The sequence below is a fragment of the Mastacembelus armatus genome, chromosome 13, assembly GCF_900324485.2.
Source record: "Mastacembelus armatus chromosome 13, fMasArm1.2, whole genome shotgun sequence".
Classification (NCBI taxonomy): domain Eukaryota; kingdom Metazoa; phylum Chordata; class Actinopteri; order Synbranchiformes; family Mastacembelidae; genus Mastacembelus; species Mastacembelus armatus.
The window spans coordinates 14,481,814-14,499,988 of NC_046645.1; the positions used below are offsets into that span (position 1 = coordinate 14,481,814).

The 18,175-nt window shown below is 39.1% G+C and overlaps 1 protein-coding gene across 4 annotated transcripts in view; it reads left to right on the forward strand.

Moving 5' to 3' along the window:
• The window catches only part of phldb1b (pleckstrin homology-like domain, family B, member 1b), a 93,164-nt gene that overhangs the window by 10,923 nt on the left and 64,066 nt on the right, over nt 1-18,175 (forward strand). Inside the window, exons 1-5 of one of the 4 annotated variants that reach the window (XM_026298796.1) lie at nt 9,279-9,311; nt 10,925-11,010; nt 11,958-12,059; nt 15,008-15,131; nt 15,649-15,819. In XM_026298796.1, the coding sequence (XP_026154581.1) occupies nt 10,975-11,010; nt 11,958-12,059; nt 15,008-15,131; nt 15,649-15,819 (433 nt within the window). In that variant the 5' untranslated portion in view covers nt 9,279-9,311; nt 10,925-10,974. Of the gene's footprint in view, nt 1-418; nt 556-9,278; nt 9,312-10,839; nt 11,011-11,957; nt 12,060-15,007; nt 15,132-15,648; nt 15,820-18,175 lie in introns of those variants that run through there. The other 3 variants (XM_026298797.1, XM_026298794.1, XM_026298795.1) reach the window with 3 other exon arrangements.

Sequence of the window (18,175 nt, forward strand, 5' to 3'; positions counted from 1 at the left end):
ATAAGTAGGAAGTATCAATGAAAATGTCCAACAAAAGTAAATGAAGTGAACTCCTGAATCATATTAACATGTCAGAGAATGTTGAATACAGACAATATTTGCATTTAATAGTGCAATTATGCATGTTTTCCAGAGATTGACCCATAAGGAAGTACAGTAAGTGTTTCCAGAGGGTGCTGAATGTCCTCACAGTCTAATGAGGCTAAATGACAGGACAATACAAAAGGACACAGAGTGCTGTTTGGATGTTTGGCTGTCTGTGAGCATGTCTGCTCTTTGGATCAGTTTCCATGACTCAAAGGGATATCCCACAATGCCTCCAGCCTCCCCTCCTCTCCCCTTTATTTCCCTTCCCTTCCCACCCCTGCCTCCACCTCCTCCCCGTCACTCCCTTCTTTCATAGTTCAGCACCAACACTGTTCATTCCTGCATGCGACTGAGCTGGGTGGATTTTGGAAGTATTACAATATGGTCACAGGATGGAGTTTAAAGCTGACTACTGAATGAGCTGGAAGTTGTTAAGAGGAGCATTAAACTGCAGGGATAGTGGGGAAGGTGAGTGATGGCATGAGTGTATGTATATGTGTGTGTGTGCATGTGCGGATGAGCGCTTGACTGTTTGGCTATGTAAATGAAGGACTGTATACATATGACCCCCTCATCACAAATTCCAGACATTTTGAACCCTTATGGAAAATGTCATGTTAAATAGATGAATGAATTAACAAATATTAGAGTAATAATTTGCAGTAACACAGAGCGTGGTGAGCTATGATAGTGTTACAGCTATACTGTAGGTAGATTTGAGTTTGTACATTTGATTTTCCATGTAAAAATCTAAGAAAAATTCCAATATCCATTGAGTTTGGTTGAAATGTAGACTATAAAACAACATTTTTGTTCACACCTCATGTTTGAATCGATTCAGCTTTGTGGTTCCTATTAGTACCTTTAATGATTGTAAATCTAACTGGCATTCAAGCTGTATTTTGATATATATTCTACTTATTAACTAATATCCATTGTTGAAGGTATTGGCCCCATATTCACTATATTAGTCTGACCCTCATACCCACAAACACATGTTCCTGCCCTCACTGACATGTTGTGGTTGTGTGTGAGCCTTAGTTTGGGTCCTGTAGTCCAGTACGCGGCAGTATTCCCACTCCTCCTCCACAGGATTACTGTTGTTGAAAGAGCCTCTTTGTCCCTGAAAGGCTGGAATGCCTGTCCAGCTCTGCATCTTTGAGAAACACTGAGCAAAAGTCAACAGAACCACTGAGAAGGAATGAAATGCCGCTGGTCACTGAGTAGCTTGTGTTTCTGTGGTTGTCATATTTGTCACATACTCTAGAAGTGAACATGGACAATGTCAGACAGTGTTTCCTGAAGGGGTCTATTGAGGCCTGGACTTTGGAACTGGGGTGTGGACAGGCAAGCAGCAACCAACCACCACAGTTGAGGGGAAAAGGCTGAGACACTTGTCAATCAAGGAAGCCGGATCCTTCGTTGATGGTTTGTTCCTCGTGACCCCTCCTTCGGGACCCCAAGTCTAGATTACTCCCTCCATGACCCCAACAATGTGTCAGTCACTCTTCCTCGTCTTTGAAAGCAGAAAGCAGCTACCTAACATCTTTTCATTAAAGTATGAAAAGTATGCTCTTGTATGCTGCCATTGTAAAGGATGCAAAAAGAGGTTTTTCACTGAAAGAAACAATGTGTTATGAACTTCACTATACATATGATTTTATTGTGTTAATAATAAAACATGAATTAATGCAGCTTTAATGTCTTGCACAAATATATTTGTATATGTATTACCAACTTTTTGGGGGCTGAACGAAGTATTCATGCCAGAGTTCATACGTCAACTGAACCCTCCTGATAATACAGTATATACATGATGTAACTGACCTGGTCATGTTTCTCATCACCTTCATTCTTATCACCATATTATTAGTGTTTGGCTCTGAGCATTTGTTGGCGCAGTAGTACACTCACCATCATTATTATAGTCTTGGACTGAAACTAAGATCTGTCTCTGTAGATTGACTAGTTTGAACACAGAGGAATCAGAGGAACAGTCCACTGGAAATCGTGATTCCAGTATGAACTACCCAGTATTGACAAATGACTCTGTAAAGCTTGTAGACTGCTCCCTCACAAGGACATCATTTTGTTTTCAGTATGGGGTTGAGTATTTCGGTAGTCAAGGATTTCAGAGGCTCAGACCTTTCACAGCAAGTGGAAACACTGAGCTAATGCAATATTGCTGCAACCTGGCTGAGGGGGTGGGATGGCTATGGATCAATTTTTTAATCATTTACATTAACACACAGAAAAAAACCCAACTGTTTCCACTCTTACTCTTGAGTAACAAGGCACCCAGAGAGACACTGAGTCACTTCTGCCTTTGGCATCAACTCAGCTTGTCAAAAGCACCATTTTGCTGTGCTGGATAACAGTGGTTTGGATAATGACAACAAGTATTCCTTTATGGAGGCTTTGAGGTGTAATTTCTGCTCTCACTGAGGACAATGATCTGATAATAAAAGGCCCTCTGAGCCTCAGAGCTGCTGAACTGTATATTCACACTTCACTGCTGGCAATGATTTCATAGCTTTGATGACACTCGACCTGAACAGATAATCGTCCGGCTTTTTGTGTCCTGCTATATGTTCTGTTTACATACAGCATGTATTTAAATTGTAACCTATATTTATCTTTTGACAGGCACCTGAACATGCTATTTATCATCCCTGTGCAATCACACCAGATATGCATGTGTGTGTTCATACCACTGCGTCTCTGTACAAGACCCAGAGCCAGGGCAGCCGGTGCGTTTAGCTGCCTGCTGATAATGGCGTCTGTCCAATGTGTTGCATTTCACGCCAGAATAATAAATCTGTGTTTACTCATGCTATCAGGCTATGAGGGATATGCTGGCATCTCACTGTGCATGGGTTTGCCTTTTAATGTGTAGAGGTTAGGCTAAGTATATCGGTGGAAAAATATGATATGGCGTAGTGGTAACTCAGAACAAAATGAGATTCATCATTTAATCCAAGAAATATGAATGATGTCTGTGGTCAAAAGTTCAGAATGAGTCTATATCAAGCATCTATTTTGAACCCCTAGAGCATATGCATTTTAATAGCAGTACACTGATTGGAACAGCTGACAGCCTGCTTCTCAGTGCACTTCTGAACCTGATCTAAGTTAAAAATTTAGCATACTCCAAAATAAACCAATTGCCAATTAATCTATCACCAATTTCTTTATTTCTCAGCTGGGAAGATTACTTACAAAATTGACAATGGAGTCTTGGCTCTTACCTCTGCCGACAGTGACATGAATTCTGTTTGTTTAAATGCTTGACGTGACCTCAACAGGTTTCTCAGGCTGTGTAAGCAAATTCTGGGCTATGTTCACATCTGGACTATATTCATCTGTAAATGTGACCTTTTGGACAATGTAGTCATATTTTTCTTGAAATTAACTTTACTGTGATGGACTGGTGACCTGTCCAGGGTGTACCCCTGCCTTTCACCTAAAGAGAGCTGGGATAGGCTCCAGCAGATCCCCGTGAGCCTAATAAGGAATAAGGTGGTATAGATAATGAATGGATGGGTGGATGGATGGATGGAAATTAACTTTATCTCTGGGATTAGTATTCTGTCCATTGAAAACACGTTGGTGTTGGAGGCTGGCCTGGCCAGTATGAAGCAGCAGCAGAGCCCTTGTGAGCCAGATCAAGCCTTTACTTGGCTAACCTCTAATGACTTGCTTGACTGTGGAAAACATTCTCATCATTTGTATTGTTAAATGGGATGAAACCAGATGATATACACCTAACCTGTCATGATGTTAGGAGCCTGTTTTGAAAGTGGAACATACTTTTTTGCAGTGTCTGCAGGCTTTGTTTATGTGGAAAAATCCTGCCTCACCCGCTACTTTAGAAACAGTGAGAAACTCCCTTTTAACAGTCTCTGTAATGTTATTGTTACACTGTGTTGTGCTCTAAAGACATCATTATTAGATAAGCTTTCAGGTCATGGTCAGAACTCACATGCTAAGACTGATAACAGGGAATAAAATGTGTTTTCAGAGCTTATGTTAAAGGGCAAATGCCGGTAAAATGTAATGTGTAAGAGGTTAATCTTCCAGAAAAAAGATGACTGAAGTGATGAAATATGAAATTGTAATATAGACATGAAATTCTGCCCTGAGCATCCTGTCTGACCCGGAACTTTATGTCTTGATCTGTACCTACTGAAGTCCAGTTTGCTCTGCTTTGGCCTCTATCAGTTCCTTAGAAATACTTCTATTTGCCAGCTAGCTTTATATAGTTGATGGCCATAGTTTGTTACAACTGTTTTTTGTACCAGTTGTGGCAGGGAAGACAGTTAATGAGAGTGAAGGTAAGGGCTGAAAAACCAAAGCAAAAGTCCAAAATACATGTTAGTGCTAGTTGCCATGAGGAGGAAACAGCACAGTCTGCCTGTGTACCAAAATCCACCTTTCCAGTCTCAGCAGGTCAGCTTTAAAAGTTACTTTCAAAAGTCAGCTGGTCTTGTTTATCAAACTATTGTGAAACTAATACAAATTAATGTTTTGTTATGATAAAAGGGAAAATATAATATAAGCAAAATTAGCTGGATGTCATTTCTGTCCAGTTTTTTTCCCCACAGAACAATTGTAATAATGTGTTGTAAACATAATCCAAATAGAAAAACTCAAACACCAAAGTTTGAGTAAGTATTAGTGGTGTTCATAGTCAAGGTCAGGCCTGTCCCACAACAAAGACTAAATGTGACCTTGGTGTTGCCAATAGGAAGCACTGCCTGTCTTGGCGCGCTGTACAGGAAGTCTACATATAGTCACACTTTTCTGCCTCTCTTTGAGTCAGGGAATGTGCCTGAGTACAAACATGTTGTTTAAAGACCAAAGTTTGGTAGGAGATATTCCCATATTGCACTGTAATCTGCATAGCTGTAGATATGCAGATGTGTTAGGAAGAGCTTTGACAATTAGTCAGTTTGTTCTGAAACATTTTAGTCTTCCTTTGGGCTGACATATATATACATTTGGACATAAATTATTCAAATTATTGATATTCTGTAATGTCAGTGTGATGAAAGTAAAATAATCTAAAATATAATGTATAAAGCATACAAATTATGTTCACTGTTCACCTCACATTTTTTAAAAACTTGCTTTGTTAGTTTTTACCTTTCTGATACATTATTTGATGGATATGAAACTCAATTAGCTATCAGAGTTGACATTAAAAAAAGTTGGTGTTGTTTTAGAAGCGGTTGTTTCTTCAAGCCAAGATGCCACAACTGAGGATGCCACTAACCAGAGCAATCCATGCTTGACTGACAAAGCTTGTGAATGCTGTGTTAGGTTTAGAAGAAGCCACTACATTATGGAGCAGTGATGTCTGTGCAGTCTGCTGTAGCATAACGGTGAGAAAGTTCATAGATGTAATTCTTCCTGTCTCCCACCATCAGTGCATCAGTGACACCCAGGAATGTAGAAATGAGAGCGTACACGTAAAGTCTAAATTTCTAAAATTCCATTAACATTTTGCAAATGTTTAATTTTTCCTTTCCAGAAAAAAGACCAAATATTATTTACTTTATATCTCTGTGCATTTACTGTTAAGGATCTTAATGTGTTGAGAACAGTTTGTGCAATATAGTACACAATCATACATATGTGTATCTGACATGGTGCCAACCTGCATGTTTTCCAATGATAATTCTGATGGCCTGTTCCTGCAGGAACGCTTTTGCTTGAAATATTTTTGCTAGTTTCATTGCTGGGTGTTGTCAGATTGTGGTTCCATATATGTTGAGTGTGGCCTGTTCTGCCTCCTCCTCAGTGCCATAAATCAACTATAAGCTTGAACGTTAGCGTGTGGACTCCATGACAGACTTGTGTAACTTATGTTGTGGTTTGTAGATCTTTAACTATCTTGTCCTTAGTGTTATGATGTTTGTTCATGTCACTGACCTCATCTTACCCCATAGGCTTATATCTTTTTGCTGAGCCCTGTAAATTCAGCCGAAAGAACCAAAGAACCTGGGAATTTTAAAACTTTGTATGTTGCACCATCGACAGCAACATTTTACACAACAACTTCTGTTGATTTATACATCGTATAGTATACAGTCCTGTCTCAAGGAGAACCTACAGTGGATCCAAAGGTCCTTCACATGGCAAAAGTTTACTGCATTTCTGTGGTTTCTTTCTAAAAACAGAATGTGTCATTTTGCTGTGGCCACACCTAGCAGAGAAAAACAAAGTAATGCTGCAGCAAACACATAAAAGACTGTCTCTCTGTCAGTTCCCTCAGCTCAGGACACTCTTATGTCAGTGATAGCCACTGCAGAAACCTGATAATTGTCACTAAGAGAGTTTGTGCAGGCTTCTTTTTTACCTTGAACTGTAGCATATATCACTTAAATATCCAATCCATATAGTATGCATTTAGTCTGGCATTGTCTTTTTCTGTTGTCTAAGACAAGAAGGAAGCTTTATGAAGAGAGACTAATAGGCTTCATTATCAGAATTAAGGATAGCAGTGTGGTGGTCGCTGATAGACCCAAGAAAGTATCAGCTTTATGCTATAATGCATCTGTTCCAGTATTCTTTTTTTCTCTCTCCTACCTTTTCCTTCCTTGATTACTGCCTCTCACTTATTTTAAAATACTTTGGTTTTGAGTTTGGGTGATGTCTCCATCCTTATTCGTCTTGGCACACTTCAGCTCTTGGCAAACGTAGCTTGGGAATGGATCACTACATTACTAAACCTATATTTTAGGCTTCCTTCATAATGTGATGACTTATTTTCTATGTTGTTTTAAACCAGACACATGATATTTCATGTTGGGATGGTATTTACATCAACATGTTGGGTATATAACGCAACTTACTGTCTATAACTACATGCTGCATAACTTGGCTAGAAAGTTGTAGGAAACATTTTCAGTTGCTCTACTAAAATAAGGGCTAAGGACTGATTTGAAATTGTAGCAAGATATTTACTTTTTTATTTACACTACTGTATACAACCCTATATATACATGATGAATACAGATGGCTTGGAATTTATGGTTGCTTGTGCAACCATGAAGTGCAAGTGTTTTTTTGGCTGTTTTGATTAAAAAACATTGGTACATCATTGACACAGTCTATGAGTTACAGTAAATTTCAGTGTTTCGAAACAAACAACATTGTTGACAGATGTTTCAGCATCAGTGCCAGTCGGCAATATGTGGTCAAGGGGGTGTAATGTATTTCCTGCAAGTATGCTTTACATAACACACAGGGGGATCACAGGTATTTGACCATTTTCAGCTATTTCTTGTATATACTGTTGTATTATTTGCACACGCACCCTTGACTGGAACTCTGTGAGGCCGCCAGGTGTGTTTTCAAAAACATTTAAGACAAACTTACAAAGCCTTAATACCCTCTTCCTCTCCATTCATTTTCATCCTGATTGCTGTTTCCAGAACTTCAGCATTTTTGTGCCGTGAGCATAAAGCGTCTATCTGGCGCAATGTCTTGCCTGCAGCAAAAGAATGCATCTGTTCTCAGGCCAAGTCATTTGAACACATGATCAAACCTGTAACAGGCTGGTCATAATTGCCAGTCAACTTACATAAAACACATCCTTACACCCCAAGGCTCTGTACTTGTGAATGATTGCTCTCAACACATCCTGTAAATCAGATGCTTCAAAGGCATGCAGAAGTTAAATAATACTATAATCGTAATAATCGTAGAATACAATAGATATATGCCTAGACTGCACAAAATTTAATTTGGTTGTGGATGTATAACAAAAGACACAATTTCCAAGATTAGGGATAAAACAGATGTTTCTTTAACATTGCTAAAAGTCCAGGTTAAACAAGTGGGCGTGGTCCTGTAGGTGGGCAGTACCAAATGAACACCAAGCATGTTACAAGCAGTGTAATATCCAAATAACATATAGGACTGATAAAAAAAAGAAGAGGTGAATGTGTGCACTCAGAAGTTGCATGAAATGATCCGTCTTTTTCTGTGTCTTCACATTCTTGCTTATTTCTGAGATGGCCCTCAGCCTGTTTAAATGACCAGTTTATTTGTTCCAGGGGACTGACTGCTGCTGGGAGAGAGACTGTACAGCTCCTTTACACAAGCCCAGAGACACACTTCATCCCATGTGCCTAACTTCACTGTTTCTTTTGTTTTTATTTCTTTGGGAAACCAGACTAGATGAATTTTATTTGTCAAGACTATAGACTATATTTTCAACTATCCCTTCTCTGCCCACTGCTGATTACATGGGTCAGGTGTGTTTAGTACAGTATCTCTAGACTGATAATCATGCTCCCTGGGGAATGAACCATTTTTCATTTTATGCAGCTATTACGCTTTCTTGAAACGCTGCTATGGATACAAAGTCTGTATTTTACCTACATGATATCTCAATGTTCTTCACCATTGTTATTTTCTGTGTATATTTGTGCATATTATTTAGAATTACTTCGAGGTGCAATGTGTAAAATGTGGGAGATTTAGCCGCATCTAGTGGTGAAATTACAGAATGCAACCTTTTGAGCACCTCCCATTTCCAAAAACACACACATCATATTTCAGTGGCTGTCATCTTAAAAAAAAAATAAATTAAATAAAACCTGACTCTGTCTAGAGTTCCATTCTGGGCTACTGTAGAAACATGGCAGTGCAACATGGCTGCCTCCAAGAAAAGAGACCTGCTCCCTATGTAGATTAAAAAGGCTCATTTTAGGATTAGGAAAATACAATGGATGGTATTTTCTGGTGATAACATACTAATGACAACGTATTTGTGAATACTGTTTTCCATTTCAGCTAATAGATCATTCTGAATATTACACACTGATCCTTTAAAGGGCTTTTCACTGACAGGACAAAATGTGCTCTGTACTTCCTGCTAGTGAGGCTGAAAGAAAACTGAATATGTTGTTAATTTTGTTTAACAACTGTTAATTTGGGAAATATGGATCAAATCTCTACATAATGCATGTAATTGTGCATTGCAGTATTATAGTATAGTATATCATGATATAGTTCATTTTCAGCGTGAGGTTTTAGAAATTAAAATATAGGCTTATAAGGACATTTGTCTGTTTTCATTATCAGCTTTTTAAGAATATGTTCATTACACCATTATCCTTATTATTATTCATTCTATCTTGCATTTTTCCATCTAGATGGCAGACTGTCCAGCTTCCCGCCCTGCTTCTACATGTCTGCATTTCATCTAAATGGTCAGCCGCTGTCCCTCGCCTTCATAACCCCATCAAAAAAAAAAAAAAAAACCAAACAAAAAAGATTCCCTCATGTGTGAGGAGAGATCCATGCCTACTCACCAGAAAACAATGACAGCCATTCTGCCCTGGCATGAGAGGAGGAGAGGGTGGGGAGAAATGGAGAGATTGAGAGTTCTTTGTGCATCCAGTGAGAATTTGTGGACCTGAGAGAAAGAAAAGCTGCTGATGCCCCCCCCCCCCCACACACACAGTCTGACAGAAACCACCTTTGATGTAGTGGGAACAAACATCTACTGAGTTCTTATTTAGAAAATTGCATTTAAAATCAAAGAAGAAATGATTGCCTAGATATAGAGAGAAAATAGTAAGGACTTTTCCTTTGAGAATCAGTACTTTGATTGGGAAGTTATAAACACATCTAACTTTTGTATTCTTTTGGGCCACAGAGCCCAAAGCCCTTGTTGCTCCTGTCACTGCTGCTGAAAATATTCACTACAACAGGAGTTCCCAACCTGGCAGTCAAAACTCCTCAAGAGCTCACAAGATAACTCTGAGAGGTCATGAGATGCTGAACGTGATAGCGAAGAAGCACAAAAGCATATTTCAGCTCCATAAAATAAACTTACTTATGTTTATTTCATTATTCAAACCTCTAAAATTATTGAAATGAAAGATGACAAATGAACAATCCTCAGATTAAGCTTATATCTCCCTTAGAAACCAGTGTGTTTGGTGATATAGACAGAGTAGGCAAAGGGAAGTGACATAATGAGAAACTCAGAATAAAACCACCCTTATTCTTTAAAACAAAGATTTTACACATTATTCATGTTCTTGCCAAGAAGAGATTGTTATGTCTCTTAGGTGAATATACAAAGACTGCAAACAGGGGGAAGCAGCTCTATCCAAATATACTGACATTAATGTAGCAGCACCTATAAATCTCATTCATTAACACACTATATCTTCTTTATTTTATTCTTATAAAAACCAAAGTGTAAAAATGACACTTTGCAGTTTTAGTGCTTATATCATGTCTGATGCATCATACCAATAATATGTTATGTTTATGTTTATTATTAGAAGCTGTCCTATTTGACACATGTAATATCAATGATGTTATGCAACTGAGAGCTTTTTATCTCTTCACCAGTCTGACCAGTCTTTATACTGGTGAAGACCTACTGTATATCTCTGTTATAGCTTCATGATTTATTCATGGTGGCTTGTTGTTAGACACTGTGGGACACTTGCATTGTGCATACGAACAAAGCTGTGCCGTCCTGCTTCAACATGTTCGTCACTTCGTTTCTGACCTTTATTTATTTTTTTTTTAAAACATTTCACTCGTCGCCCTGTATTCCTCCCTTTCTCCTGCTCTTTTCATCTCCTTCTCATTGCTCATGCACACACACAGGACTCTGTTGTTAAGGACTTTGCTGGCAGTCAGGAATTTAGGTTTTAGTTTAGAGGAGCAAGCAGCAACAGGTCCACCTCCTGAATGGGAGTTTACAAAGCAATGGTAGCTGGAGACAAAAGAAAAACTCCGTTAAAGAAATTGGGTTGAATTCACTGTGGTGTCTTATCAGAAGTGTCCTGCTCAATTGAAGCCACACTGATACTGCAGGATTGAGTGAGAAAGCAGGAGCAGCTTTTTGCCATGGAAGCGATGCATTTGCTGGACACATGGGGAAAGGTAATTTTCACACTTAGAGCCAACAAAGGAATACCTGCCATTAACAAACTGGATGAAAGTTTGAAAGAAGAGATGAAATCTAAAGAGAAAACAGTTATTTCATCTTCTGGCTGAGATTAGGGTTCTTTATATAAGTTTTGCAAAGGAAATTCTTAAACATTTATTTTTATTTTCTGGCTGTTTTCTGATTTTCTCTTGTGAGTCTTGCTTCAGGCTGACTCCAGTGAGTAGCATTTCACAGGATAGTCAAAGCAAATATGACGATATTACTGCAGTGTTTTGTAATCCTGGAGTAAGAGTACACAAGAACTGTATTTTCTGTGTTTTTAAACCTTTCTCTGTAGTTTTCATTGCTTCCTCACAACCATAAGCACCTTACATCTCATGTATATTCACCTTTATAGAGAATCCCCTTACTACTTGCATTAATATAGACATGGAGTATATTTATAGCTTTTTGTCCTGTGTTGACTTGATGGAAATAGCTCTGACTAAGAAAGAAAAGAGGAATTTATGGTATGTGGGCACAGAGTGTGTGTTTTAATAACTACTGAGAGACTAGAGAGCAGCCAAGGTGGTTGATTTCGAGTGAATGTGTCAACTATCCAGTGATTTAAATAGCCATGTGTGTATTACTTCCCCAGTGTGTGCTAAATGTTGTGTACCATCTGTTTTGTGTGTGCGTGTCTGTGTGCTGACACATTAATGTCTAGGCAGAATGGGAAGGGGAAGCCCAGTAAATATGGTTCAACTTTCTTAAACTATAATGGAAGAAAGTGTGAGTTTGAGACACTTTTCAAGCATTTCTGCTGTATTCAGATTTAACCATAACAGAAGCTGATCAAAATAGAATACAAAACACACACGACAACCTTTTTTTTCTTGAAGAGATGAAGTCACTCACAATGACTTTTGTTATTCATTCTCTGTTGTCATTTCCTCCTCAGGATCTTCCTGTGTCGCAGGGAGACGCGGACAGCTCAGTGGACATGGACAGCCTGAACAGGAATATGCCTCAGTGTGGACGGCAAACCCACCAGGTGCTACAGGTGAGTGTGTGTCAGTGTGTTTTAAGTAGGCCTAAAGGGGGGATGGGAGAAAAAATGGAGAGTGAGGAAGAATGAAGCAGAGGCCTTACTGTTTTCGACTTGGCAGCCTTCACAGAAAAACCCAGTAATGTCTCATCACTATGTCAGTTTTGTTGCTTGTTTCCAGTGTGAAGCCATTCTCACACACAGTGACTGCTCTTTTCTTCTAATAACTGTATCCACTGACATTAAATGTCTGGCTGCTACTAAAACTCTCCATAGATGAAAAATACAGAGTTGAAAGGCCAAATGAGTGAAGAGGCAAAAGGTCAGGTCAGGCAGCACAGCTGCAATGCATCCTGACATCATATGTCAGTGTGTTGTAAAGCAGGACTTCGGCTCAAGTCAGTAATTAGACAGACCCAGAGACTGGATGTCTAGTCTTCCCCCTGCTGGGTCAGCGAGTCCTAAGAGGCATTATAGAGAGTAAGAATGTGTGTGTGTGTGTGTGTGTGTGTGTGTGTGTGTGTGTGTGTGTATGTGTGTGAGGGTGTGCGTGTGTGTGTGTGTGTGTGTGTGTTCAGGTTTTTCCTCATGCGTGTATGGAGATGGAGGGAGCAAGAAATAGACAAAACAAGCTGAGATTAAAGTTTAATGATTCCTGCAGGGAAGCTGGGAAAATACTGCATAAGGAGAACAGGAATATGAACAGAAGTATAGCGAATACACTGCTAAATCTATATAGAGCTTGACCAAATTTTCAACAGACAAATGCATGTTAGCCCAACCAAAAAATGAAAATTAAAGAATTGTTAATTGCAAAGAAAAGAATTTCTTAAAAAGTCATGAATCAATATGTGATGGCTGGAGAAGTAATAATGTAAATTGATGTTTTTGAACAAGTGATCATGCATGCTTTGTAAGACCATGTGTAAAACTCAAGGAGATTACTATCTTAATATGCCTAACCAGTAGACATACTGGTTGTAGTTTTTGAATATAGAAGGTACAGCCAGCTGGGTGAAAGACCACTGATGTTTTTATTAGAAAAATATTTTTCTTTCAAATCAAATCTGCCTTGAATATTAAATAAATACAGTATGTAAACATAAGAAGTAAAACAAAGCAGCAATATGCAGAAGCCAGAAAAACACATGCAAAGAACAATACATGAGTGATAAATTAGTGCAGATGCACTGAAAGCATCTGTTAAAACTTGCACTCTCTATATAATCACAGAGCAAATACGAGACATTTAATTCACAGGTTTGGTGGGCATACTGTAGCTATATACCATGCATTCAAATGCGGCTGTGTGCATACATTACAGTGCATGCTGTGTGTGCGAAGGCCATGTGCAAACAGATAAAGAGAGATGCTAGATGATGCTGTGTGCACCACATGGGAGCAGCAGCACACAGCAGATGAAGAGCTAAAGCTTGTGCAGTGGTGCCGCACTCACACCTTCCTTTTCCTCCCATCACTCCCAGTAAGACTTCCAGTGCCTCCCAGCCAACCTTAGTCTGAGCAATCCTCTTAGTCTTGACCCCACTCCACCAACAGCAACACCACAATCAGATAATCCTATTAGGACACACACGGCTAGCTAACCAGCCAAGAGGCTGAGTCAATGATTGCATACAGTTCGTAAATAAAAAAAATGTAAGGGCTTAAAAATGGGACAAAAAGATGCAGTCACATCACAGTTCATTCAACACTTAACCTTTTAGACAGTGCTTGTCACAAAGAAGTAGTTGGGAAAAGAATTTGCTGTGATGTAAAAGTAAAGCTGTTTCAGCAATCATCAAGCCTATCAAGGCTTACAGACGCAGAATACTGATTTTCCACTGATGGGGTCAAGACCCCCTGGGTGATTCAATGAGAGTACTGACAGTGTCCTGTGAGACTGATATTTGTATATCTTTGATATAAAAGCAATCCAGCAGATTTGAAATAGGTTCTAAGCTCCTAATCTGTGGTTGGAGGCCTTCAGAGGGTAAGACAGTAAACCTGATGGGTCAACAGGTGACTACAAAGGTAGCAAATAAGAAAATTCTAAGAAGGGAGCCTACATAAGCAGGGAAAAAAACATAACACTATGTGGTGATTTAACACATTGTGCTACATCTGTGTCGGAGGAAATTTAACAATAAGAAGATAGCTAAAAAAAGCAGGATTGTCTTTACATTTTGGCATCGCTGTGCTGAAAAGTGCTTATCACAAGTTAGGTTGTTGAGCACCCTCCAGGAGCTTCATGTTTCTTAATTGCAAAGTGCAGTTGCTATGGCAACACCCCCCACCACCCCCCAACCCCTTGCTGAGCCGAGAGCACATGGTGGTGCTTTAGGCAGCGCTAGGAGGGGGAAATGAGAGAAATGACACACACACAGACATGCACACTGCCCTCAGTGTGTAGAGGAGTATCCAGCAGCCAAAGCAGCCAGCTATGGAAATGGCCTCCTGCAGTGAAGACATTCAGACTCCTCTTCTTCCCCTCAGAGTGGAGAATGAACCCCTCTCTGTAGGTCTGATGCATTAGTGAAGCAGTAAAACTCCACTCAGTGCTGCACAGAAAGACAAGCGTGACAGATGTGTTTCAGTCAGTCACTGAGAGCTTATTTTATTGCACAAAATATGTATCACATATTAGAAAATGCTGATGCTACGTGATTTCAAAGTAAAACTGGCATAAAAAAATAGAAAATATTCCAGCACTAACTAGTATGAAAACTCAAATGAAACCAAGCCAAAAAATCGGATTAGTATAACCATCCCCATTAAGAACAGTGAAAAATCACTTTCTGTGTTTGTGAGGACACTAAATATTGCACGTAATGTGTTTCATGGTTTAGGCAAAAGAAAGAGATTCATAATTCATAATTCAGTAACACACATTTTTTAAAAATTAGCACATATTTAGAACAAAAATTGAAAAAGGATGAATATAATGTCTGATAACTTTCCTGCAGAGCACCCCACTGGATTTAATTGAGACTGGGAAAGGGCTGAAGTTCCAGGCTGAGCGCCCCCACCTGGTCAGCCTGGGCAGTGGACGCCTGAGCACGGCTATCACCCTGTTGCCCCTGCCTGAGGGTGAGACAGCTTTATCATGAACACAACAGAAAAGAAACATAGACACAACAACTGATGATACAACCATCTGACTAGAAAGTATGTATGTGTGTTGAGTACACTGGTCTGTGACATTCAGTACAGATCAAGCATGTGTTTGTGTTTCCTCCACAACAGTGTCAAAGTTAGTTAGTGTCTTTTGTCGTTTGAACCTAATTTTCATAGCCGAATAAAATCCCCAGTGAAGGTTGTTCTCTTACTGTCCAGCCAGATGAGAGAAGAAAGGAGTTGATAGAAATGGAGATATATTTATCAGCGTTCCCTTCAGTTGTCACTGTGCACTCAAAGGAAGGAGCTTATTGGGCCATAGCCAGTGATATGACAAATTTAATATTAATACTTGCTTGATCAATAATTAATGCATTATTAGACTGAGTCTGTAGAGATCAATTCCAAAGTATATGAAGTATTTAAAGTATCAGAGGTGGACCTATCACTCAATATCATTTTTTAGTCTAATTCTCCTTCCTCCCCCCAGGTAAGACCACTCTGGGTCATGGTTCCATGGACATCAACATCCAGGACCCAGGAGTGGCTGCCCAGCACTGTTACATTGAGAACAGGTCAGGGGTCATCACGCTGCACCCCTGTGGGAACCTCTGTGCTGTCGACGGACTCCAGGTCACGAAGCCCGTCCGTCTGTCGCAAGGTAGGGATCAGCCCAAACATCTGTCCCTTAATGCACTTTGCTGATTTGGATGTATTCTGTTGATGCGCTTTCCCTGAAGTGCAGTGTGAATCTGTACGTTCGGATTGTCAGAAACATTAAAGGCACTATTTCAGTTTATTTTCACAGCAATATTGTTTCTGTTTTGTACAGATCTTCTCCACTGTAGAACAAACATTACAGGCATCCAATTACCAGTGTATGGGTTCTCTAATTTTACCTGTCAGAGTATGAACACTGTTAAAGCAGAGATCAATTCACCTCTTTGCCTGGTCTGTAAAAAAACGCAGCATGAGAGCCAGTAGGTCTGTTCAATGAAATTGACTGTGCTTTTTTTGAAGAACAACCTGAAGTTTCAGGGTTAATAAGTTAACATCATGAGTTTAGCTGAGCACGGGGGTGCGAATATTAGAGAAATCAGGGGAAACAAATTAATTTTCAGTTCAACTGCAGTGTGGGCGGATCTTACATTGAGATTTTAAAAGTAACAGACTGTTTTATAGAAGGCAAGGACTTTTGCTCCCTGAAGAGTAGAGACATTAGGAAAGTAATCTGAACAAGCCATTAGATTAACATAACAGAGAATCTCTGTGACAGTTTTCAAGGAGAAGTGTGTTGCAAACTAAGAAATCGACAAATGTGATACAATCTCTGAAGTTGGGGACTATCAAGGAATTTGCTGATTTTACAAATACATCAGTTTGCAAAAATAAATCATAATGCATACTCATCACTAGGTCTCACGTTCATTTATTATTATATGGTGGTTTTTATACTTGTAGGGACAGAAGGTGATCAGTTCAATTCTTTACATGTCCGAGCTGAAGCTTGAAAATCAGTGCATGTGACATTTTAGCATTTTTTAAGCACCTTTCCGTAGCTGCAGTAGCTTCCCTGAGTATTTCCATTTTATGTTACATAAAACCTTTTGAACATAAATTCCATACAGAAAATCTTTTTCCCACATTTATTTACCAACTAAAATTACAATCAACATTAAACATATTATCTGTTAACAAAATATTAACTGTTATACATTTAACTACCAACAGTTATGTAGACTCCTCGATGATGCTTGCATGTTAATGAGTCCATATTCCAACAATATGTTTATGATAAAAAATAGATATTCGAACTTAAACCAGTATAAGTAGCTTAAAACTCAATACATCAGAATTGGGATGATAGTTTTAATGCTGACATTTGTTTTCAGTTCAAATGGAGTCACTTCCTTTGTATACTGTTTTCAAGCCACTGTGTCAAACAGTGTAATCCTGATAGTCAGACATGTGATAAAAGCTTTAAAAAGAAATGGAGCAACCCTGCTGGTAGCCCATCACAATTATACAAGGGATACAGCTCCCAATACACCATGTTTTTATTCTCAGTGTAGGACTGAGCACCGATTTATTAGACAAAAAAAGTTTGCATTTGAGACAAATATTTGATGATTCAGTTGGGTGATGAGATTATTGGTCTGGTATAAAATCCTTTGTAATTTGTACTTTTGCATCATCCCACTCATTGTTGCCTAATCAAATCAGAGATTACAGAGAACTGTAAATGTTGCAATTGTTACTATGTAGTCACTGAAATTCAAAGAGGTTTTTACATCAGATCCTTGGAGCACAGTGTGTTATGAGAATGAGATAAAGGGACAGTACTCATGATTACTCATGTTGTTCACAGGATGGGTACTTTCCTCTGTGCTGCTGTGTAATCACACACTGTAGTGTTACTTCTCTTTCTCAGATGGGTATTTAAAAAGGCTAATTACACATTTTATACTACATGAACTAACATAATTCCTTTCTATGTGCTGTCTGCACACAGTACCCAGTGTCCTGAATAGGCCTGTGGCATGTGTATGTGTAGAATAACACGCATGTTGTCTGTAAGTATGTCCCTCTGTCTTTTGGTATTTCAACCTGGACTCTGACAGGGTAACCTGAGTGGGGACACGGGGCTATTTATACTGCCCCCTCTACCACAGGCAGGTCCAACTTTAGCCCCAGAGGAGGTTTCAGCTTGAATGAGTGTGGGGGTAAAATAGAGTTCATTGTCAGGGTCCTGGAAGAGTTGTAATATACAGTGCAATGAATAGCAGAAATAAACATGAAAGGAATAGTTTGGGTTGTTTCCAAATTGCTTCTCTAAGTGTTAGTTTAAGCTTTACAGCAGGAAGTAGATGAGACTTATTTGTCTGCTTACCACTCCCATGAATAATGTATATTATATGAGTAATACATTACAGGACACTCAAATATTCCTTTCCCTCCCTTCCCTAGACAAACTAACTAACGTAAGGTTTAGATGATGCATCACAGTAAAAGCGATG